This window comes from Bubalus kerabau, chromosome 11 (genome assembly GCF_029407905.1).
Source record: "Bubalus kerabau isolate K-KA32 ecotype Philippines breed swamp buffalo chromosome 11, PCC_UOA_SB_1v2, whole genome shotgun sequence".
NCBI lineage: Eukaryota > Metazoa > Chordata > Mammalia > Artiodactyla > Bovidae > Bubalus > Bubalus kerabau.
Genome location: NC_073634.1, coordinates 34782780 through 34808349, shown reverse-complemented (window position 1 = coordinate 34808349; position 25570 = coordinate 34782780). Strand labels below are relative to the sequence as shown.

The 25570-nt window shown below is 36.4% G+C and overlaps 1 protein-coding gene across 23 annotated transcripts in view; it reads left to right on the top strand.

Moving 5' to 3' along the window:
• Positions 1–25570, top strand: part of LOC129623048 (uncharacterized) — a 367755-nt gene that overhangs the window by 210244 nt on the left and 131941 nt on the right. For 11 of the 23 annotated variants that reach the window (XR_008700300.1, XR_008700301.1, XR_008700271.1 and 8 more), the window contains 2 exons: positions 10904–11119; positions 13142–13255. Coding sequence is in view for 2 of the 23 variants with exons in the window: in XM_055540056.1 (XP_055396031.1) it covers positions 13142–13255 (114 nt within the window). In the remaining 21 variants the exon portion in view is untranslated. Of the gene's footprint in view, positions 1–1467; positions 3327–10903; positions 11120–13141; positions 13256–14040; positions 15683–25570 lie in introns of those variants that run through there. The other 12 variants (XR_008700281.1, XR_008700275.1, XR_008700312.1 and 9 more) reach the window with 4 other exon arrangements.

Here is a 25570-nt window from a genome sequence, read left to right as displayed (position 1 = left end):
GAGAAAACAGATATACTTTAAAAATATATATGCTTTTTAAAAATAGATCTACCTTTTTAATATTTTTTGGAATGCTGTTTGTGAATTAAGTTCTGTAGAGGTAATACAATTTTAAATATATTAGGAGTATATCCTATTTAGAGGCATCTTATGGGAAATCATTTTGTGAAACTAATAACCACCTAGCTTTTCATATACTAGATTCCTTTAAAGTCAGGTATATTTGAAGTTTCAGAATATGCAACATTTTTTACCATAATAGCAATTCAAATTAGTTATTTTAAGAATTTTACCTTAAAAATTGAGAACATTTTCTACTTAGTTTTTGGCTCCTCACACTTGGTCCAAGAAAATCATTCACTTGGTCTAGATTTTGTCATTTTTTTGTGAATAATGTGATAAGCATTTAGGGTGTTCCACAAGAACAGAGTGAAAGTGAGAAATACCAAAAATCCTTGGTATTGTGTGTTTTGTTTGCTGATGTTTATTCTGGGAAGCTTATAGAGTGTGTGCCCGTGTTTCTCACATGGTCCACTAGGCTCAATGAAGCAGATATTTAATAAATATTAATTTAATATTCTCAATGGTTAAATTATATTGTAAGATTGTACAATTACTCTCCATCCTATTTCATCCTTCAGAGAAGAGTTCATTCTCTCCCTTTCTTTTCTGTATTTTATTCTTAATGAAAAATTTAATAGTAGGAAACCTAACTTTTTTTTTTTTCATTTTCCAATACATCAGTCAGAAAAGTGGAACTTAACTGTTTTTCTAATGTGGCCTTCTTTGTGGCTGTGCTTACAACTGGTGAGCTTCTCTAAGATCATTCTATGAAGTGCTCTCTGGTCCCTACCTCTAAGCTCGACTCTCAGATTCCTCACACATTTCTCAGCTGCCAATTGAAAGATAAGATGTCATGTATCCATTTCTATGATATATATTACTGGTTAGATGAGATATGCTCTAGTGTATATGTGTGTGCATGCGTGTTCAGTCGCTTCAGCTGTGTCTGACTCTTTGCTATCCTGTGAACTGTGGCCCGCCGGGCTCCTTTGTCCATGGGATTCTCCAGGCAAGAACACTGGAATGGGTTGACATGCCCTCCTCCAGAGAGGATCTTTCTGACCCAGAGATCGAACCTGCGTCTCCTATGTCTCCTGCATTGGCAGTCAGGTTCTTGACCGCTAGTGCTACCTGGGAAACCCTGTATATGATATATCCCTCATGAAAAATAAATGCTTACACTCTGCTGAGATCTATCTGAATGGAAAATGAGCATGAAACAAATAAATTCATACCCATTCCCATCATCAATTTTTTAAAATAAAAAAGTGTTCTGGAAGCACAAATTGTACTATTTTTGAAAGTATTATACACAGCACTATTTATTTTCACACAATTTGGATGATCTGGCAAAAATCACTGGCACCTTTGGTTTAGGTGTTTTTCTGTTTTATTTCTTCACAGGCTGTTTATGGGCTTGAATGATTTTCAGAAGTGAAAATTTTTACATTTCTTGGAAGCTGAATCCTATGACCATGCAGAAAATTCTTTTGGCCTCAGTTTTTTTTTTTTTTTTAATTCATTTTACTGATGTTTGTGTTATTGCTAACAATACAATCAGGAGTCTAAAAGTAAATCTTACTGTTTTTTAAGGCAAATTTTCACTCAGGGAAAGGAGAGAAAATGCCCCAAAGGCAGTACCATTGGGATATAAAAGCTAATATAATGAATAACATTTTGTGGCAGGCTTTGCTTATGCTCATTTCTCAATGAATGTTGAAGTGAAATAGTTTCTGCAGAAAAGTAATCAACTATAAGACACTGATAGAAATGACAAACTGTATCAAAATACACAGGAAAGTTGGTCAAGAAGCATAGTAAAGAGCATAAAATAAACATCAAAAGGATAGCAATGAAAATGTCATGTCCTAAAGATTCTTAAGTGAGGAACATTTGAGAACAAGTGTAGTAGGTGGTTTTTCAGGGTATATTTTCTGTTTGTCGATTGGTTTAAAGGGTGGGTTTTGAAGTAGAAGAAAGAAGGATGTTCTCAGAACCACTTTCTATTTCCTTGGGATTTTAAATATACAAAATGTTTTTAACATATATATACAAACACACACACATATATATATACACACCCACATGCACAAAAGTTGATCTTTACCTTTAGAGAAAAAGCAAACTACAGAAAACTGCCCTCGCACAGCTGAGCTGTTAGCTTACAAAATGGATATTCCACCAAGTGCTTTTTTCACAAAGCTCCACTGATCTGAATGAACTAGCCAATTGGAGTTTCTCTCCTCTCCTGTCTGGTCCATTGATTTCCGCCTGGACATATTGATCTCAGACTTTCTAGGTGGTTCACAAACAGCTCAGGTTAAATTAACTTGAGGACAGTGTTTGAAAATGTAGAATTACTCTCACTTTTTCATGCCTGTTATTAAACATTGTTTCCAGAAGATCAATCTTTTAATTACATTGTGCCTCCCTACTGGTGGCTCTCAGTAACAAGAAGTGTATTGTGCACTGACTGGAAAAATAAAGAGAAGAGAAAAAAATATCCCTTCTAGCACATTGCCTTTGCAAAAGTGACATCTCCAGGATATTGAATAGAGCCTGATCTTTACCAGGATATCTAAAGTTGATCCTAAAATCTCTATCAAACATTCACCTTCATGAATTCACAGTTGGGTGGAAGCACATATACTATAATAGCTATGGGCTCACTATAATAGCTATGTGTATTTGTTGCATAATAGCAGTTGTGTTAAGCATGCTAAATATTATATACTATGAAGTTGCCTCTGTGGTCCTTTCCTGTTTTATGTTATTTTCCTTCTACCTTTACTGAGATATAATTGACATACCACAATGTATAAGTTTAAGGTGTACAGCATAATAATTTAACTTATCTATCTTTCCCTATTTTAGAAGTGAGGGAAGTAAGGCTCAGTGATATTGGATAATTTACCTATGGCCTTCAACAATAAGTGGCAGGTTATCCTAAATTTAGTTTTGCCTTACCCCAAAGGTAAGGATATTAACTCTTATGCTATTTTTAATATATTTTTCTTCAAATAACTTAATGCAATACCATATTTTTTTTACCTTTTGTATTGTGTCTTGATTTCTGGTAAGAAGAAAGGGGCAGAAATCATCCTTAGCACTTTGCAGATAGGAAAAACAGAAGCACAGAAAAACTGAGTAGCTTTTCCAGTGTACGTAAGAGAAGAAGAGAATTAAATGTATGTATGTTCTCATTGTGAATGTCTTTTTGCTCATGAGATGCTATATTAAAAATGCTGCAAATTCTTTTCAGAGTCATCCATTGGTGGAGTCCACTTCCCCTCTCCTTAGATCTGAGTGACTTAACTTGACTGGTATTATGCAGCAGCAGTATTATTCTCTTATTTCTGTGGCTTTGTAAGAAGCACTGCAGCTTCTGCTCCACCTTAGTCCAGTCACTCTGGGGGAAACCAGATGCTTTGTAGGAAGTTACTCAGAGACCATCATTCTGTGAGGAAGCCAGAGTGAGCCACTTAGCCCAAAAGGACAGCAAAAAAGAACCTGACCAGATCCAGCTCTTCTAACCGTCTCATCCCAAGTCCCAGACAAGTGAATGAAACTGACGCTTAGATGTTCTAGCCTCAGGGGATTCAATGTGGAGAAGAATCAAGGAGTCCAACCCATAACCAGGAGCAAAACCACAGAGATATATTACCTCAGAAGAGCTGTCCCAGATATATCCAGCCATTTAAGCCATGCTATTCAGGCTCCAGTCAACATGCAAAAAATACACAGTGGACCAGTTGCTCCAAGGAATTCTAGAATATCATGGTGCCCTGCTATCTCTAAGACTAGTTTACCTACCCCACCTTTGAGGTGCTTTATTATGGGCTTTAAATGTTTAGCTCTTTACCTATAATAGTAGACACAGATTTCTAGTGAGACATTATCTTGAGACATTGAGGGCCATGTCCCAAGACATATTTGAAAATCAATTACAGACTTCTGGTTTCCTGTGAAAGTAAATAAAGGACATTGATCCCTAGTGATTTTTAACTTCTCATCAGACTCTCCTTTTATGATTTGGGTTTGTCTGACTGCGGGAACCTTACAAAATTATAAGACATATGTGAGATGATAGACTTAGATATATTTTGAGAAAAGACATATGAATGCATGAATATAAATGAGATTCTGGTGATGGAAGGTGCAATATTACACACTATTCTATCTACCAAGAAGCTTTAATATTTTAAGAACAAATAGCATGGTTGAGGTACATTTTCTCTGCATAATTCTAACCCTGCTCCCTTTGAATCCTATTTTTAGGGTTTACTTAGACTATTCAGAGGGGGTTTCCCTTGTAGCTCAGTTAGTAAAGAATCTGCCTGCAATGCAGGAGACCAGGATTAGATCCCTGGGTTGGGAAGATCCCCTGGAGAAGGAAATGGCAACCTACTCCAGTAGTTTTGTCTGTGAAAACTCATAGACAGAGGAGCCTAGCGGGCTATAGTCCATGGGGTTGCAAGAATCGAACATGACTTAGTGACTAAACCACCACCACAAGGCTATTCTGAAATTTTTGTGGGAATAGGTGCACTTTCTAATAGAGTCTGGGAGGAGTCCCTAATGAAAAGTGTGAACAGATATTCTAGGCAAGCTTGATTTCATACTTCCAAGTATCTGTCATCAACTCATAGACTTATGAGATCACCCACAGGGTAATATCCCGCTGCAGAAGCTACAGAATATATTTATCTCTCGCCCATTAAATTCCTAACCTTTGAAATGTCTAGGACCTATATTTTTCTCAGATTTCAGAAAGGAATAAAGAGGAGCTCTGTGCTATACAAAAGGAAAAAGGAAAGATGTGATACCTTTTCACCTTTGTTATCTCTCTATGCTGATTCCAGTCCCACCAAATGTAAGCTGGGATGAAAAAGAAAGTTAAAAAAAAAAAGCAGTAATGTCACTGGAAGAAGAAAAATAGACAATGCAGAATTTTTCAGGGCATTCCTTTGGAGACTCTAGCCTATATGAGATCAAATTCCAGTCTCCCTTTTTCTTTCTGGGGAGTTTGGGCAGCAACTCTTGGTGCACTTTTGTGACCTGGTTATTCTTCTCCCCCAGATGCCTGCTAGCCATTTATCAAAAATCTACCTGGCTTTAGCCGAAGTGAGAGTAATACTTGTAGGATTTTGAAATACCGAATCTATATTAGGCCTCTGAAAAATTGCTGACAAGTACCCTGGAAGAATGTACCTAAGAACATTTTGCATTAGCTGACTTTTCAAAGTTGCAGGATAGATCCCATGTCAATTCACTCTAGAGTTCCTAAGGATTTACAAGTGTATTGAGCACTGAGAGTGGGAAATATGTGACCAAGTGGAGTGATGGAAGGAAAGATGCTTGCTTGCTAAATATCAGCTTCACATTATAATCATTTCAATCAGAAGTTGAAAACAAGTTGGCTTGTCACACAACACCACAGAGCTAAATTATATTTTCATTCTGTACCCCACAAGTCAGGAGCAACGTTTAAGAACTTGGGCTAAACATAACCTTTAAAAATCTTCAAACCAATTGGTTCTTTTTTTAAAAAAGTATTTATTTTTTAAATGAAGGATAATCGCTTTACAGAATTTTGTTGTTTTCTGTCAAACATCAACATGAATCATCCGTGGGTTTACAATTGGTTCTTTAAATAAAGTCTGTTTATTTCTCAAAGAATGTCCATAAGTGTAAGCTCGTCCAAAACACAAATCACTCAAAATGTTCATTTAAGACATTTTTTTAAAATTCTGATTTAAATGTAAAATCAAGAGCTCAGAAATAAACATATATAACCTGGCCACAGTTACTGATGTAGGCAGACATCAATATTTTGAAGGTTTTTTTTTTTTTAATGAGTGATGGGAAATATTTACAGGTAGAATAATTATTCATTGGGGTCTGATTTGAAAACAACTGGATTATCACTAAGCAGTACTATAATGAAGTCTTTTGGTTGAGTTAAAAGCTGGTTTGTTTCTCTTATCATGAGAATGGTGACCAAAATCTCTGACATGGCCTGTAATGCTTTGTAAGATCTGAGACATGTCCTTATCTCCAGCCTCCATTTCTTTTTTCTTTTTTCTCCTTCTTTCCTTATTTATTTTTAACTGTAGGATAATACAATATTGTGTTTTTTCTGCCATACATCAACATGGATCAGCCATAGGTATACATGTGTTCTCTCCTTCTTGAGCCTTGCTCCCACCTCCCACCCCATCCTTCCCCTCTAGGTTATCACAGAGCCCCAATTTGAATTCCCTGAGTCATATAGCAAATTCCCACTGACTACATTACATATATTACCCAGCTTCCATTTCTAAGACTCCACCTTTCTTTCTCTGTATCTATACCCCTAACCTTATTTTAGTCCTTGTAATGCTTCATTCACTATCCTGAAACAGCCAGTTCCATATTGTTTCAAACTCAGTCAACTTTGTCATATTAAATTTCACTATTTCTATATAATAGTTATTGATTCCTGGCCTCTTTCATCACCCTCCCCCTGCTATTACATGAAATATTGGAATAAGATAAACACTATATTATAGAAATATAGGTCATGATAATATTCTAGATTAAGTGATACCAATGTTGTTATATAGTAGCTCATAAAAATATGTTAATATTATAGTCCATGACTACTATGTCTGCTCTTGGAGGGATATATTGAGGAGCTATAAAGACTGAACCCTGGAAATTGTGGCATTATCCTTTCTTTACATTTTAGATAAGCGTGAGCTATTTCAAGTTACTTAAGGTATTTTTCTTTATGCCAAGGTGAATCACTAGGATAAACCATACACAATATGATAATTCCCAGTACTTTCTGTCATTAATCAGCTGGTTATAAAGTGGAGGATCACTGTGTGAACACACACAATTTTTGATACAGGAACCCTACTGTCATAGAGGATAACTTAAAGCCATAGAGCAATGAACATTTACAATTTGGGTGGTTAGACACTTATAAGAAATTACTGGAATTGCACTGATGAGAGTGATACAAAATTTATGAATAAGTTTAAGTTAAAAAGTGATTTGATTTAAAGAAAAAAGCAAATAATATAGCAAGCGGCAATGGATATAGCAAAAAGCGTAAAACTGGGTATAGATAACTAAAATATTAATCTTTTCACTTTTGTCTTAGTCCCAAGTATATGAGACTAAATCTTTGGGGGTCATTGCCAATCTTTGCTCTGCTGCTGCTGCTAAGTCACTTCAGTTGTGTCCGACTCTGTGTGACCCCAGAGATGGCGGCCCACCAGGCTCCCCCGTCCCTGGGATTCTCCAGGCAAGAACACTGGAGTGAGTTGCTATTTCCTTCTCCAATGCATGAAAGGGAAAAGTGAAAGTGAAGTTGCTCAGTTGTGTCCGACTCTTCGCAACCCCATGGACTGCCGCCTACCAGGCTCCTCCATCCATGGGATTTGCCCGGCAAGAGTACTGGAGTGGGGTGCCATTGCCTTCTCCTCTTTGCTCAACCAGCTTAAATATCCATTTTCAGTCCAAAGCTGAGCTCTTTTTTTTTTTTTTTTAAACTCTCTTGGTAATCAGCCATCTAAAATTACTTTATGTTTGGACATACCATGTTTATCCTTGAACCTAGATTGACATTTTTCTATTTGAATGTGGTTGTATTTGTCCCCTTCTTCCAATTGAGAAATCAGGCAAGAAATAATGGATTAGTCAGACTGTCAATTTCAGACCTGAGACTGAAGGCTCTTTTACATAAAATTTGTTTACATAGATCAAAGGAGTGCATGTGTGTGTGGGTGTGTGTATGCTGAGGAAGACACTGAAGATAACAATAGCTAATATTTGTTGAAACTTTGATCCAAAGGGTAGGGAGGTAAGGAGATGGTACAAAGGATGAATAAGGATTAGGTAAGCAGTGGCTGGAGTAGGCTCTAGAAGCTAAAAACAGGTTAGGGCATCCGATTAGTCAGAAGAGGGTGCTGGTGAGTGGGAAATGTCTGTGGTTCTGTGCTCAAGGCAACTTTTTGTTTGTCCCAGTGCACCAGAGTATAGGGGCTGCGTTTACTTAAAATGAGTGGACGAGGTAAAACAAAGCCTGAAATTTAAAAGAATGATGGTCCTACGGACTCTTCCCACAGGATTCCTGTGCCCTAAACCCTGGTGGCTGGCTTCTGAGGTCTGCTGCTCTAAGCTGTCCTTTTTATAGACTCCTTCAACAGGATTTGTCGCTCATATCCTTCTAACTCAGTGTACTCAAATTATATTGTTTGGTTGCACATGTTTTTATAGGGTCAAACTGTTTACTCCTTCAACTTACTCCATAGAATCCTTCTGCTCCTATTAATGGCCATTGTTTTTAAGAAAATGCCAAACTTCTTATATATCTATAGTAATCAGTACTGTGTACCATGGGCTGAGAGTTAGACACAGAGATCTGTACAGCCATCTAGACAGCCCACATATAGATTCATATAAATATACACAAGTGGTTTCTGAGAAAAATGCACATGCAACTCAATGGAAGATAAATACTATTTTTAAGAAATTATATTGGAACAACTGCTGCTGCTGCTAAGTCGCTTCAGTCGTGTCTGACTCTGTATGACCCCATAGACGGCAGCCCACCAGGCTCCCCTGTCCCTGGGATTCTCCAGGCAAGAACACTGGAGTGGGTTGCCATTTCCTTCTCCAATTGGAACAACTAGATATCTATAATAAAAAAATCAATCTTGACCCAAGTCCCACACCTTATACAAAAATTAACTCAAAATGGATCACGAACATAAATGTACAGTTTCATACAGTTATCAGAAAATCTGTGTGATCAAAAAGTAGGCAAAAATTTCTTAGAGTTCATGCCATAAACGTGTTCCATAAAAGGAAAAATTGACAAATTAGATTTTATCAACATTTAAAAGTTTTGCTCTGTGAAAGACCCTGTTAGAAGAATGAAAAAATAAGATAGATTAGGAAAATGTACATGTAAACCACATGCCCCTCAAAGGACTAGTATCTAGAATATATAATAAAATCTTGAGACTCAACAGTAGATGAATAGTCTAATTGGAAAATGGGCAAAACAAATGAGAAGGCATTTCACTGAAGAGAAAATACAGATGGCAAATCAGCAGATGAATAGATGTTTAACATCATTAGCCATTAGGGAAATGCAAATTAAAACCACAATGAAATATCACTACATATTGATCAAATGACTAAAAAATAACAAGATTAAATGCTGGTGAGGACGCAAAAAAAACTGTACCATTTACACTTTGCTGATGGGAATGTGGAATGGCACAGTCATTTTGGAAAAGATTAGCATTCTCTTTTAAAGTAAACCTGTACCTACCATATGACACAGCAACTGCGCTCCTGGACATTTATTCCAGAAATATAAAAACAGGTTCACACAAAAACCTTTCCGTGTTTTTGCAGTAATAGCCAATAACTGGAAACTACTCAGATGTCCTTCAATAGGTGACTAAATGATTGTGGCACTTCAGGATCATTGAAAACTGCTTGACAACAGAAGGAACATACTATGAATATACCTAACAGTCCACAGATTTATGCAAAATGAAAAATAATCCCCCCAAATTCCATAATATATGATTAAAATTACATAATATTCTTGAAGTGACAAAATTATAGAAACAGAATAGGGATGGAAAGAGAAAGTAGGTATCATTATGAAAGGGTGACAGGAGGAAGTGTTGTTATGATGGAAATGTACTATAATATTCTGGTTAAGATATTGCATTAGGGGAGTTATCACTGGGAGATGTTACATTGGGAGAAATTGAGTAAAAGGTACATAGAACCTCTTTGTATTACTTCTTATTAATATAATTACATATGAACCCATAATTATCTCAAAATTAAAAAAAAGTTAAAAATATCTGGATACACTGTAGATAGGTTTCTAGGAAAGCAAGACTATAGTAAGACCAGGTGATGAACTAATGGAGAGAAGGAATAGATGTGGCTTGAGCTAAGTCAGTGGCAATGGTATTTGTGATGACTGTATCAGGTTGAAACATACGGAGGTGGTAGAAACCAGTAATACTTCTGAATATTTGGATGTGGAAGTAAAGGAAAAGGAGGTGTTATGGATGAAGTCTAAATTTGGGATTTGGATAATAGGCTGGATAATGCTGATGATATTTATTGAAATAGTTATTTTAAGAATACAAGCAGGTTCATGGGAAAGGGAGAAGAAGCCAAGCGAAAAAGGGTATGGCTAGAGAGAGTATGAGGAAAATGATGCTACAGTCTCTACTATTTCAGGAAGGAGGATGGTACTTTATATTTAATGCAAAGTATCTATAACTGCTGCTAATGTTCACTCAGCTTTGTTTGTTTTCATTGTAAGCTGTATTACCTAAACAGTTGATGTTTTCAATGGATGTGAAAACTTTATGTCATGTTTCAAATATCTAATTTTATTTGATGTGTACCAATGAGAGCTGTGAATTGTATTTTACTGAAAGAATCAAGTTTTGATGTGAATGATCATCCTCATTTTACCTATTTGCTAATATACATTTTATCTATTATAAATAGTATTGGTTTGGCAGGTTGGAAAAATGTATATGTTTCATTCCTGGCTCACCATGGGCAATTGTACTCTACCCACACCTCCCCACTGCAGTTCATCTTACTAGCATGTCTCTTGCTACTGGGGAGAAAGAGTTCCACTTTACATCATCAGATCTTGGCTAACTGTCCTCATACCCATGCAACTGAATACCTAGTGACTAAATATTCTGGTTCATTTCATTAGTGTGCAGTGAGAGGAGGAATGAGCATCTGGAAATTGAAGCTCTCTCTGAAAGACATAATTTTCCATTAATTTCAGATGAGAGCTGCTGCTGCTGCTGCTAAATTGCTTCAGTCATGTCCGACTCTGTGCAACCCCATAGACGGCAGCCCACCAGGCTCCCCCATCCCTGGGATTCTCCAGGCAAGAACACTGGAGTGGGTTGCCATTTCCTTCTCTAATGCATCAGATGAGAGCTGCTGACTATCAAATAAAATACACTGCTGACTTTTTTAAACCTAAAGAAAACTAAGGGTAAGACTTCAAATTTGGGGAGTTGGTAGAGATTATCTGAATAACTACCTATTTTTGAATCAAAGTCATATATACTCTAAATTAAAAAAAAAAAAAAAATATATATATATGAAATCACATGATTTGTAAAGGAGAGCACTAAACGTTGCTGCTTGTATTTCATATTGTATTTTCTCCCTCTGCTGGCCAAGTGCTACATCAGCATTGAAATAAACAAAAAAAAATGTTTTTCCTCTGCAGTCATATAACTAGATGCTACAACTGCAAATATATTAAGAGAAAAATGTCATAAAATATTTTGTACATTTTTCTCACCCTTGATGCCTTCAAGCATTCTCTACACTCTCTCCTAAAAAAAAAAAAAAAATCTGCCCTCAAAAAAGAGTTACATTAGTAATGTCTACCTTGGTATAATTTGAAGCTAATAGGCTCCCTGGAAGAGTTGATTCAATTTCACAAAACATTTTTTGGGTCTACATGTGGCAAGTGCCCTACTAGTTGCTGAGCATATAAAAATGAATAAAGTATTGTCCTATTCTATCCCTTAGGAACTCAGAGTCTAGCAGGGAAGGTAAATCCATAAACAGTTAAAATTCAGCATAAATGCTGCAAGACAAAATTGTGAAGAATCAGGAAATTACAGATGAAGAAGGAATTTGTAGCCTTAAGAGTCATGGGAAACTGCAGGGAAAACAAACAAAAAAACAGATATGAGGTTTAAAGGATTTTGCCATATGTGCTCTACTCAGGAGGGTTCTTTGGGATAATGAAACAGCATGGGGAAAAGTACAGAGGGTGAAATCTTTATTTTGGAGTAATGATGACTAGGTATGTGGCAGAGAGTTAGAGTTTATGGGTCAAAAAGTAGGATAGGTTTGGATCAGAAATTTAAGACTCAAGATAGATATTCTAAGGAGTTGAGACCCAGTCTTATGCCAAATAAGAGGCCACACTGATTTTTAAGCAAGTGCTTAACATGATTATTTTCGTATATTTGCATTTGTGGCTTGAATTTGTTTATTATGAAAGAATTTACAGCAACATTAAGAAGGATGGGAAGAGGTTTTTTTTTTTGGTTTGTTTGTTTTTTTTTATGACAGGCTGTTTTCTTGAACCACACTAACCATAAAAGGTTGGGAGGTAGGACAGAGTAACATTTAAGACTGAGATTCAGGTCTTGGCTGCTTTCTTTTCCGTTTATTTACATTCAGTCTTTGATGACTTTAGGAAAGAAATTCATGTCATTTTGACAGCAGGAGAGAGGGAGATGGAAGGTATAATACCTCACAGTAATTCCATAAACACCTAATGTACAAGTAAATATATATATATTTTTTTTAATTAAAGTACGTTATTTCTAATTTTCTGAAGGACAGTTTCAGATTGGTTGATGCATAAGTAATATGATTTGCTTTGGATTGCAAGATCTCAATTTGCTTCAGAAGTTGCCCTTTTTATTCCATGTCATATTAAAAAAAATAAATCTGCAACATGCAGATGGAAATGAAGGCAAAGCATCTAAGCTGCTGCTAAATTGATGTTCTATCTCTGAACATTGACTTAGGGAGGCTGTTTTTTTTTTTTTTCCTTTTCCTGTAATAAGACCATGTCATATTTCCCAAAAGTGAAGGTGGTATTTTACTGGCTCAGGATTGCTATTTTCCTCTCCTTCTTCCATTTTTCCTTCTCTGCCTCCTTTCTTTCCTTCCTTTGTTTCTTTGATAGCTAACTGATTATGCTTCCATGGTTATAGTGTTATTCAAAGAATCAAAACATCTGTGAAGAAACATCTCCTAAATATGCCTTCAGAAAATATATGCTATATATTTGATGCATTGGAGGAAAAGGATTGCCTCCTTTTCCATAACTAGATTTGGGCTCAAGAAAGTTATAGACTTTCCTTGATCTCAGTGATCTCACCCTTCAGTGGAAGTCACCTCCATTTCTAAAGTTCTATGTTTTTGACATCCAAGTAGAATGGCAAGCTTGGCCCCAAGAGATTACCTTGCACTGTGTCCGCAGGTCCCAGACTGGGAAAGAAGTTCTACAGATCTTCATCAGACAATGGCACGGCATGTGAGTTCATCTCAAATCTCCCTAGAGCCCAGGCTGGAGTACCAAGAGGCCAGCAAAAACGTGAGTCTGAATATTTAAAAGTTACACAGCAATCCATTAAATAAAACAAGTCTTATACTGCTACCTTAACAAACAACAACAAAGCAACTTCAAAATGACAAGATTTTTAAAAAGGAGTAAGTTCTACTTATTTAAATGCCTATAATTTGGCATTAAAATATTAAAAATCATGAACTTAATTACTCTTGAGACATATCTGGGTGTTTTAGGATGACAACACTTGGGTGAGTAAAAAAAAATAGTACATTTTTATTTTAGTACATTTATTATCTTGTCTTAATTTCAGCACAATAATTGATTTTGTTGTTAAAAATCAGAATTTTCATGTAATTTGTATTCCAATAACACTAGTAATAAAAAGGATAAAAAATAAGATGCACTTAACATGTACAAAGTTTAAATATGTTTACAGCAAAAGTATAAAGTAAAAGATTGAAAAAGTGAAATTGTTTTTGTGTTTTTGAGTTTTTTCTTCTTTGATATTAAATTTTTATTAAAATTGCAGTGCATTATACAAATAATTGATATAAACAATTGTAATCAAATTATATTAGTAAGAATGGCATTTTTATTTAACTTTTTAAAGTAGTAATTAAACCTTATTAACTTTTAAATACAAATAACAAGATTTTCAATTCTAATTTTCAATGCTTATGTAATTGACAGTGGGAGAAATCAATAAGTATTAGGCTTATGCTTGTTACTTCTAACCCACATGTATACATATTTGAGTATAATTTTTTTCATAATGAAAAATAGTTCTCAGTCTCCCTTGTAACTGTTAGGAACAGTACTGTAATGCAAGAATATTCAGCACCACCAGGTGGAAAACCCCAACAAGATGCAAGAAAAAAGATGCTTGGCAATGCTGGGAAACGGTACTTTGTTAAGCAAAAAGTCTATTACATTTGTGCAATCCGAGAGGAGTTATATTTAAGAGGTTAATTAATTTTTTTTCTTAACCTAAACACTGCTACACTCTAATGTAGGCAGCAGCACGACCCATAAACCTTTGTTATTTGGATGAGTTGCCTTTTTTTTTTCTCCTTGAACAATGTTAGTGATAAGAATTAATGTTTGGAATTATAGATTGTGCTATGCCAAAGTTGAGTACCCAATTCGAAGTGATATATGAGCCCATGTATCTTTAACACATTTTTATGAGCATGTATGTACAATATGTGGGTCACCTACAGCGTCGGGCCCAAGTCAACAGAGCCAGTAGCGAGATCCAAGGGTGGGACTACCAGCATGGTAGAGGGAATCTTCTATGATACATGTTCATATTCCACATCAGTGTTTGTCACATTCTCCCCCACTGTCTAGTGGCAACACTTACCTTTTGGGTGCATGAGATTGTGAAATCACTTCCTGAGTTGATCTATAGACCTCATGTCCTTGATTGCATGGGAAAAACAAATCGATGCAAAGAGGGAGAGCATTGTATAAAGTACATAATGCCATAGGGTAAGGGGTTTTTATTAACATAATTAAAATATGTGTTCTATAATATATTAAAATATGTCTTAAAGTGAATGCTTGTATGAGTTTGAATAACTTTTAAAAAAATTTGTTGTTGGAAAATGGACTATTTTATTACAGTGAATCTTCACTGAGATTGAAAAAAGTCAGAAACAATATGACAAGGTGAATCTTTGAAATTAAATGGTAGAAAGCCATTAAAAAAAAAATGATTTAAAGGTTAGAGAAAGCTAACACTGAGAATGAATATATCTGATAGAGCAAGTTGGTCGGAGGAGAAAAATCTCCAAAATTAAATAGGGCACTACATTTCAGATAAAATGGAACACTACATACAAGCCAGAGGTTACCATGCTTATTACAGAAGAAACTCACAGTTAAGAGTTAGCTTCTGCTATGTTTTGTAGCTGAAGTTTGAACCAGTAACTGACAGTGACAAGATTATTAAAAACAAAAAAGTTAGAATTAGAAGAGACTTAAAGATATATAATAGAGTTTCTTCAGTTTACACTTTAGGCATTTTTACTCTAATCGATTTGAATTAATTTTAATTTAGTTTATTTACTTTAGACGTATTTTTTAATATAAATTTTATTCTAACTGGTAATTTTGAGTCAGAAACTAAGTATTTTAATTATGCTTGTAGGTTAATAACTGGTTTCATTTTTATAAACTAAATATCTGAAATCTAAATTTGTGTAATCTTGAAATCTAATGTATCTGATGATGGTTGTCCTATCTTTTTGTTTTGAAGTAATTGGTATTCTTTCCCAGCTATGGTAAAATCTCAGGGTGCAGAGAATACTCTGCAGCTGAGATGTGAAAAGCTAGTTAAGAATTACTGTCAACTCTTAAATGTAAGAAATGGCAGCAAGTATGTTTATGAAAAGATTGAGAAGGGAAATATTTTATATATTTTAATTTTATTGGAGTATAGTTGGTTTTTAATATTGTGTTAGTTCCAGGTATACAGCAAAGTGATTCAGTTATATACATATATTTATTAATTTTTAGATTCTTTTCTCAGAGGTTATAGAGAATATTAAATAGAGTTCCCTTTGCTATATGGTAGGTTGTTATTGGTTATCTGTCTTAGATACAGTAGTGTGTGTGTGCATATGTGTGTGTGTGCGCACACAGATGTGCATACGCACATCCCAAGCTCCTAATTTATCCCTGCCCACTATAATTCCTCTTTGGTAACCATAAGTTTGTTTTCAATGTCTATAACTCTGTTTCTGTAAATAAGTTCATTTGTATCTTTTTAAAAAAAAGTTACATTCCACATATGAATGATATCTTATGGTATTTGTCTTTGATTGACTTAGTATGATAATCTCTGGGTCCCTCCGTGTTGATGTAAATTATTTCCTTATTTATAGGACTGAATAATGTCCCATTATATATGTGAACCACATATTCTTTATCCAGTCCTCTGTCAGTGTACATTAGGTTGCTTCCATATCCTGGCTATTGTAAACAGTGCTTCACTGAACATTGGGGTGCACTTAACTTTTCAGATCATGACTTTCCCCAGATATATGCCCAGGAATGGGATTGCTGGATCATACGTTTAGTTCTTTAAAAGGAATCTCCATACTGCTCTCCATAGAGGCTGTACCAATCTACATCCCAGCAACAGTGCAGGAGGGTTCCCATTTCCTCACACCCTCTCCAGTCTTTATTATTTGTAGACTTTTTGATGATGGCCATTCTTATCAGTATGAGGTGACACCTCATTGTAGCTTTGATTTGCATTTCTCTGATAATGATGTTGAGCATCTTTTCATGTGCTTTTTGGCCATCTGTATATTTTCTTTGGAGAAATGTCTGTTTGGACTTTATGCCCATTTTGGATTATTTGTTTTTATGACATAGAGCTTCATGAGCTGTTTGTATATTTTGAAGATTAATCACTTGGTTGCTTCATTTGCAAATATTTTCTCCCATTTTGTAAGTTGTCTTTTCATTTTGTTTTTTACTTCCTTTGCTGTTGAGAAGCTTTTAAGTTTAATTAGGTTCCATTTATTATTGTTTTTATTTTTGTTACTCTAGGAGGTGGATCAAAAAAATACTGCAATTTATGTCAAAGAATGTTCTGCCTATGTTTTCCTCTAAGAGTTTATAGTGTCCAGCCTTATATTTAGCTTTTGATCCATTTTGAGTTTAATTTTGTGTATAATGTTAGAGAATTTTCTAGTTTCATTCTTCTGCATGTAACTGTCCACTTTTCCCAGCACCACTTATTGAAGAAACTGTCTTTTCTCCATTATATTAATATATAATATATTATAATATATTTGAGAAGGCAAATTTCATAAAACTCCAGTGCTGGTTGAGGTTTTAGCAGACATGATTGATATCCATAATAATCAGAGAAGAAGAAGAACATAAATAACATTTCAGAATATTATTTATCAAGAGTCCAGTGACAGTTTGATCGACAATTGTTAGGCACCAACATATTATGAGGCAAGGTTGGCTTAGGCCTTAACTTCAGGAAGGGTCTTATTGTCTCGTCCCTTGTGTGAGGTGAAGCAGGGACTGAACTTGGTATTTTCAGGGTAAACTTCTCTTCTTTGGCCTAAAGCCTATATGCATGGCTAAAGAGCACAACAAATGATTGAGTAGTTAAGGTGAGAATATTTACTTCTGAACCTCACCAGTTCCATCCATTGGCTTTTCTTTTTAGTCTGTGTATACCACTATCATTTGTCCAATTACCAAGACTGTCCCCAAAATCCAGAGTTATTCCATTTACCTCCTTTTCCTCACACTCCACAACCAAGCAATTCTTCTGGTAATTGGTAAAAGCTCCCCCAATTCACCCTTTTCCCTTTACCTTCTCTGCTTCTGCCTTAATTCAGGTCTGTTCACTCATTCATTAGGCAACATTTATTGAGGAGATATTCTGTGACAAGAGGGGTAGTTCTTTCTGTGCAATATTTCTGTTGAAAAACTATATATATTTATATCAATATTATTTGTTAATTATGTTTTCTAGCTTACCTATAACTTTGATGTCTAACATTTTACATTGCTTATTAACTACTGACAAGTATTTCCAATATAATGAGCTTAATTGAAATAGAAGCATAAATCTAGTCTGCAAGTGAGATATTAGGACATTCATGCAAACTCATTCTGAGCTAAACTATAGGAAAGTCTCAAAATATTATAGATAATATTTTGATAATATATAGATAATAATAATAAAGAAAGACATTCTTTCTGATAGAAGAAAACCATAAAAAAATGTGAAATTTCCCAGAAGAAAAAGTCTGGGCTAATGCCCACATTAGTTGCCACATTTGAATTCTTCACAAGTAACATGAAAAGGATATGCATGGACTTACCCCTCCAACCTATTTAGTTATGTTTCTGATAAAAGTAAGAATCCTAGACTTGATGCAAAACAAATAGGCTGAGACTCTGATATAGGGACTATATGAAGATCACTGAGACAGGACCAGTCAACATGCAGTCAGGTGATAGAAACAACATCAATGATTTTAAAAGATTCTTAAGATAGAAAATTTAAAATCAAAAAGAATTAAGTTGGCATAATATTACGAATGAGGAAGCGGATGGGAAACAAAAACTGTCTAAGTTATCAGGAAAGATCAGCCAGCACTAGAGAATAAGGGAAGACCTTGGAATAGTACAAAACTTAGGAATTTAGAGGGGCGTCTCCATGGAACTGAGACCCAGATCTCTTAGAAATCACCTCCCGTTATGGAAAAACTGTCATTGTTGGCATAAAGAAGTATTTCTAGGGTAACGGTGACAAGAACGATTGATGCAAACAGCCAGGAAGTAAACAAGGAATAACTAAGTCCTTTCTTTCTACTGCAGCCTTGTAGATTCCCTCCATTGCCCGCTTTTGGCTGATCCTAATGGGAAGCCGTATGTCAAAGCAAAAATGGGTTTACAGAGTCCTCATCCAGCATCATGAAGACATATTTTTAGAAGTGTGGGTTTAGAATTGAAGAGTAGTAGCCTACTACCTGGCATGATGGTCACTGGTGGGAGAACAGACAAGGTCTGGAAAGAATACATGTTAACATAACTCCCAACTTTGGAGTGTGGTTAAGTGGGGCCCCTCTCTTTTTGCCTAGGGGCTGCCTTCACCAATTGTCACCCAGCAATTAGCATGGTCCTGCTCTCAGCAGCCGCAGGCTGGGTCTGAGGATTGGATCCAGATTCACTCTTCCTTACCCATAGCCAGCTCTCTGGAATATGTTAGCCTAACGCATACCATACATTTGTTATATTTCTTAGACAAAGAAATAATCCAGGCTTTACAGTGGTGCCAAAAAGTGACTTTAAGATCCAAGTCAATCCTGCCTTGTTGTTAATTCAGAAACTGTAGAACACGAAATCAATAACAACAAAAAAGGGAATGTCAACATAATAAATTAATCATTACCAAATGTGTTCCTGTCTTGCAGAACTATTAATATTAACAATGATTGTCATCCTCTCCTAGGGATAGGAAAGGGGGAACATACACAAGTCCCCTAAGAAAAGTTTAAAACTATGCTAATAAATCAGTTAATGGATAGATAAGTCAGAGGTAGAAAAGAATGGAAGGCTTTTAAACTCCATCTTCATCTTCTTTAAACTTCATCTTCACTTGAAAAACAAAAATCACTATTCTTTTCCACTTTTGCGTATTTCCTGTTATTTGGAGTTAAGAAGTCACCTAGCTAAGAATCAAATCAATACCTGCTTTACAAGATAGCTTAAACTTGAGTACTGTTACTGCTTCTCCAAGCCTCCTTTAAGCTAGTTAAAATTGACAGGTAGTCTGGAAAGTTAGTACAAGCTCACTATAGTTGAAACAGGAAGAAAGCAAACAAACTTAAAGATATCAGATAAATGATATCAGAGAGCTATTGTTAAAGCCATTTAAAGGTTTCTACTCTCTTATCACAATTTACCTTTCCAGTTTCATCTTACAACAATCTTCCAAGGACCTCTATAAGGTAGCACACAGGATCACTCAGTTGTGTCAAGATTAACATGTAAAATGTTCTTGCTGTTCTCTATGCCCTGCAGGTCTCCCTAGCCTTCCTCCTTCCTGCCTGGTGAAATTTTTTTGAATCTTATCAACAATCCTTTTGAATCAACTCCTTTCTGAAATTTGACATTGTTTTCTCCAGTTTCCTCCATGTTCTTTAGTAAGATCTGTGTAGCATTTACATCTTTGTAATTAGAGGTATTATATTTCTCAAATCTAGGATGCCATTGATGATAATGTGTCCCATTACTTTATATAACACAAAGAAAGAGAAATGGTTTGCATTAAACCATGGGGCCATCGATTTTATGAAACATTTCAACTCCAGAGGTGATAGAATATAAATGAAAGATGTGTTTTAGAATTAATGAGATGAGGTAGCTGTGTATAGGACTTCTCTGCTAAACTGTCGAACCCTGAGCTCCATAACAGTGGGACACATGACTCAATATTGTGTCCCTAATTTCAAGGGTACTGCTTGACACATAACAGATTCTACAATAAATGCTTGTTAAATGTGCGCCCACAAATAAATATGCAAAGTGAAGCTGTATCCTTAGCAACATTTAGCCCAGACTATGTTCTGTGATCACAAATGATAATGCCTATGATACAAATAAGAGATACAGAATCATAAGATCCAGACTTTCTTTGGCAAAACTCCGTGACTTTCATCGAGGGCTAGTCGTATTTGCAGAATGACTAGGCATTTATCTCTGGGCTTTACTTTTAAGAATCATGGGAAAGCCCTGACTCTAAATAAGCCATTTCCTGCATGAAAATCTCACCTTGAGGTAAATCCTTTTCTTGTAACAAAATGTACAATTTCCTGAGGGAAAATCTCATTAAGCTTTATTCAACAGCATCATTACATGAATTAGTTCACTTGGTCCCTCTTCAACAGCAACAAATAATGAACAATTTAAAGACAGTTCTGATAAAATAGGATCCTTCAACTTTATGCTTACCACTAACCAAGAAAGATTTGGAAAAAATATTTTAGAGTTCAGGACTACAGGAGGACATGGGATCAGCCATTCATGAGGCAGAAGAGGAGGCTGGGAGGAACAGAACACGTGGACTTAGTGAGAAGTTTTCAGTTCAATTCAGTCGCTCAGTCATGTCCGACTCATTGTGATCCCATGGACCACAGCCCACCAGGATTCCCTGTCCTTCACCATCTTCCGGAGCTTGCTCAAACTCTGCCCATTGAGTCCGTGATGCGATCCAACTATCTCATCCTCTGTCATCTCCTTCTTATCCTGCCTTCAATCTTTCCTAGCATCAGGGTCTTTTCAAATGAATCTGTTCTTCACATCAGGTGGTCAAAGTATTGGAGTTTCAGCTTCAGCATCAGTCCTTCCAATGAATATTCAAGACTGATTTCCTTTAGGATGGATGGTTGGATCTCCTTGCAATTCAAGGGACTCTCAAGAGTCTTCTCCAACACCACAGATCAAAAGCATCAATTCTTTGGTGCTCAGCTTTCTTTACAGTCCAGCTCTCACATCCATACATGACTACTGGAAAAACCATAGCTTTGACAAGATAGACCTTTGTCGGCAAAGTAATGTCTCTGCTTTTTAATACGCTGCTTAGGTTGGTCATAGCTTTTCTTCCAAGGAGCAAGCATGTTTTAATTTCATGGCTGCAGTTACCATCTGCAGTGATTTTGGAGCCCCCCAAAATGAAGTCTCTCATTGTTTCCATTGTTTCCCCATCTATTTGCCATGAAGTGATGAGACCAGAGGCCATGACCTTAGTTTTTTGAATGTTGAGTTTTAAGCCAACCTTTGCACTCTCCTCTTTCACTTTCATCAAGAGACTCTAGTTCTTTGTTTTCTGCCATAAGGGTGGTGTCATCTGCATATCTAAGGTTATTGATATTTCTCCCAGCAATCTTAATTCCGGATTGTGCTTCATCCAGCCTGGCATTTTGCCGGACATACTCTGTATAAAAGTTAAATAAGCAGGGTGATAATATACAGCCTTGACATACTCCTTTCCCAATTTGTAACCAGCCATTTCTGGTTTGCTCCATTTGCTCCATGTCCAGTTCTAACTGTTGCTTCTTGACCTGCATACAGATTTCTCAAGAGGCAGGTAAGGTGGTCTGGTGCTCCATCTCTTGAAGAATTTTCCAGTTTTTTGTCATCCACATAGTCAAAGACTTTGGCATAGTCAATGAAGCAGAAGTAGATATATTTCTGGAACTCTCTTGCTTTTTCAATGATCCAGTGGTTGTTGGCAATTTGATCTCTGGTCTCTCTGCCTTTTCTAAATCCAGCTTGAACATCTAGAAGTTCTCAGTTCACATATTGTTGAACCCTGGCTTGGAGAATTTTAAGCATTACCTTGCTAGTGTCTGAAATGAGTGCAATTCTGTGGTATTTGAACATTCTTTGCCTTTTGTGTCTTTGGAAACAGTGATAAACTTTATTTTTTTGGTCTCCAAATTCACTGTAGATGGTGACTGCAGCCATGAAATTAAAAGACGATTGCTCCTTGAAAGAAAACCTATGACCAACCTTATAGACAGCATATCAAAAAGCAGTGACATTACATTACCTTGCCAACAAAGGTCCATCTAGCCACAGCTGCGGTTTTTCCAGTGGTCATGTATGGATGTGAGAGTTGGAATATAAAGAAAACTGAGTGCCAAAGAATTGATGCTTTTGATCTGTGGTGTTGAAGAAGACTCTTGAGAGTCCCTTGGACTGCAAGGAGATCCAACCAGTCCATCGTAAAGGAGATCAATCCTGGGTGTTCATTGGAAGGACTGATGTTGAAGCTGAAACTCCAGTACTTTGGCCACCTTATGTGAAGAGCTGACTAATTTGAAAAGACCCTGATGCTAGGAAAGATTGAAGGCAGGAGAAGGAGGGGATGACAGAGGATGAGATGGTTGGATGGCATCACCAACTCTATGGACATGAGTTTGAGTAAGCTCCAGGAGTTGGTGACGGACAGGGAAGCCATGGTGTCACAAAGAGTCAGACACAACTGAGCGACTGAACTGAACTGAAACATTCTTTGGCATTGCCTTTCTTTGGGACTGGGATGAAAACTGACCTTTTCCAGTCTTTTGGCCACTGCCGAGTTTTCCAAATTTGCTGGCATATTGAGGACAGCACTTTCACAGCATCATCTTTTAGGACTTGAAATAGCTTAGCTGGAATTCTGTTACCTCCACTAGCTTTGTTCATAGTGATGCTTCCTGAGGCCCATTTGACTTCGGATTCCAGGATATCTGGCTCTAGGTGAGTGATCACACCTCATGGTCTGGGTCATTAAGATCTTTTTTGTATAGTTCTTCTGTGTATTCTTGCCATCTTTTCTTAACATCTTCTGCTTCTGTTAGGTCCATATTGTTTCTGTCCTTTATTGTGCCAATCTTTGCATGAAATGTTCCCTTGGTATCTAATTTTCTTGAACAGATCTCTAGTCTTCCCCATTCTATTGGTTTCCTCTGTTTCTTTGCATTGATCACTGAGGAAGGCTTTCTTATCTCTCCTTGCTATTCTTTGGAACTCTGCATTCAGATGGGTATATCTTTTCTTTTCTCCTTTGCCTTTAGCTTCTCTTCTTTTCTCAGCTATTTGTAAAGTGTCCTCAGACAACCATTTTGCCTTTTTGCATTTCTTTTTCTCAGGGATGGTCTTGATCACTGTCCCTGTTCAGTGTCGTGAACCTCTGTCCTTAGTTCTTCAGGCACTCTGTCTATCAAATCTAATCCCTTGAATCTATTTGTCACTTCCGCTGTATAATCATAAGGGGTTTGATTTAGGTCATACCTGAATGGTCTAGTAGTATTCTCTACTTTCTTCAATTTAAGTCTGAATTTGGCAATAAGGAGTTCATGATCTGAGCCACAGTCAGCTCCTGGTTTTATTTTTGCTGACTGTATAGAGCTTCTCCATCTTTGGCCACAAAGAATATAATCAATCTGATTTTGGTATCGACCATCTGGTGATGCCATGTGTAGAGTCTTCTCTTGTGTTGTTGGAAGAGGGTGTTTGCTATGACCAGTGCATTCTCTTGGCAAAACTCTATTACCCTTTTCCCTGCTTCATCTTGTACTTGGAGGACAAATTTGCCCATTACTCCAGGTAGCTCTTGACTTCCTACTTTTGCATTCCAGTCCCCTCTGATAAAAAGGACATCTTTTTTGGGTGTTAGTTCTAGAAGGTCTTGTAGGTCTTCATAGAACCATTCAACTTCAGCTTCTTCATCATTACTGGTTGAGGCATAGACTTGAATTACTGTAATATAGAATGGTTTGCCTTAGAAATGAACAGAGATCATTCTGTCATTTATGAGACTGCACCCAATACTGCATTTTGGACTCTTATGTTGCCTATGATGGCTACTCCATTTCTTCTAAGGGATTCTTGCCCACAGTAGTAGAAATAATGGTCATCTGAATTAAATTTGTCCATTCTGGTCCATTTGAATTCACTGATTCCTAAAATGTCTATGTTCACTCTTGCCATCTCATTCTTCATACTTCTCATCTTAATGAGCAACTTTTCTTGGATTGGAATACCGCCTTCCTGGGAAACTGTACTTTTATTTCCATCCTATCCTATAGGCCTTTTCTTTAGTTTTGTTGAATGCTTCTGTATTTCTGCCATTTACAACAGTTACTTACCTGATTTCAATGCATGTTGCTCTGTGATGTTCATTTAGACCTATTCTTTTTAATGCCTCTCCTTTTTTCCTTTCTGCATCACCATTTCTCAAGCTTTGGTATGTTTTCTTTTCTTTCATATTAGTTCCCTAGATCAAGAACTCTTGTTTGGGAATGAAGTGCATATTCATCCCTGGAATTTTTCAGCTTTTTCCTCAGCCTGAGCCCTGTTACTCTTGTTCTCTCAGTCAGCCTGCACTCTCTGGTTCTAATTTTAGTGATGCAGGACCCAACCTTTCAAGTCAAACTCTGCCCTTACAAAATGTGTTGTTTCACTACATATCTGTGGTTTTTATTTTTATTTTTTCTCTTTTAGTCTTTACAAATATGACTAATTGGACTCAATATGCCCTTCCATGTCATATAATTGGCTTGAAATATTTTCTCTGCACCTGTGCATTTTGTTTCTCCTCTCCCCATTTAAAATGCTTCAATAAAATATACCCTGATGTTTACCTCTAGCAGCCTGATATATCAGCCCCATCCTCTCTACTTGGGGAAAGAGAGACCTGACAGATACGTCACATGTGGCCAGGGGAGCACACCTGTCTGGATCACCGATAATAATGCCTTGCACTATACGACACTTCGAACTTTTTCTAAATACTCTTACTTCTATTTTTCATTTTCACCTCTTTCTTAGTTGAAACTTATGACATTTCTTGTGCCTTTTTAGTCACTGATTTTTGTCTTTTCTAGCAGTCATTTCATTTCTGAATAGCATTCATATAGTTTTTATCACTATAATTCTGCATAATCAAACCAGTAATTTTGAGAATTTTTTTTTTATTCCGAACTATATTTCTTTCAAAACATACTCCATTTCTCCACCTCTAAAACTTCTATTTAATCTTTGGAAGCAAATTACTGCCAACATGTCTTTCAGAGTTATCCCCAGTAATTTTATAATCATAGTTCTCCCAATGTGATTACTAGGTAAATGCTCTGACTTTAATTCTTCTCTTGACAAGGCACCATCCTCCTTCAGATAATTATTAAGTCCCTCCTCTGCTGTCTGTCTCCCCCTCAGAGACAGCTTCTGTTCACCTCTCCTCACCCTCAATGCAGGCATTTCTCTCATACAGTGCTTGAGAATCAACAGCTCCCAATTTAATATTGG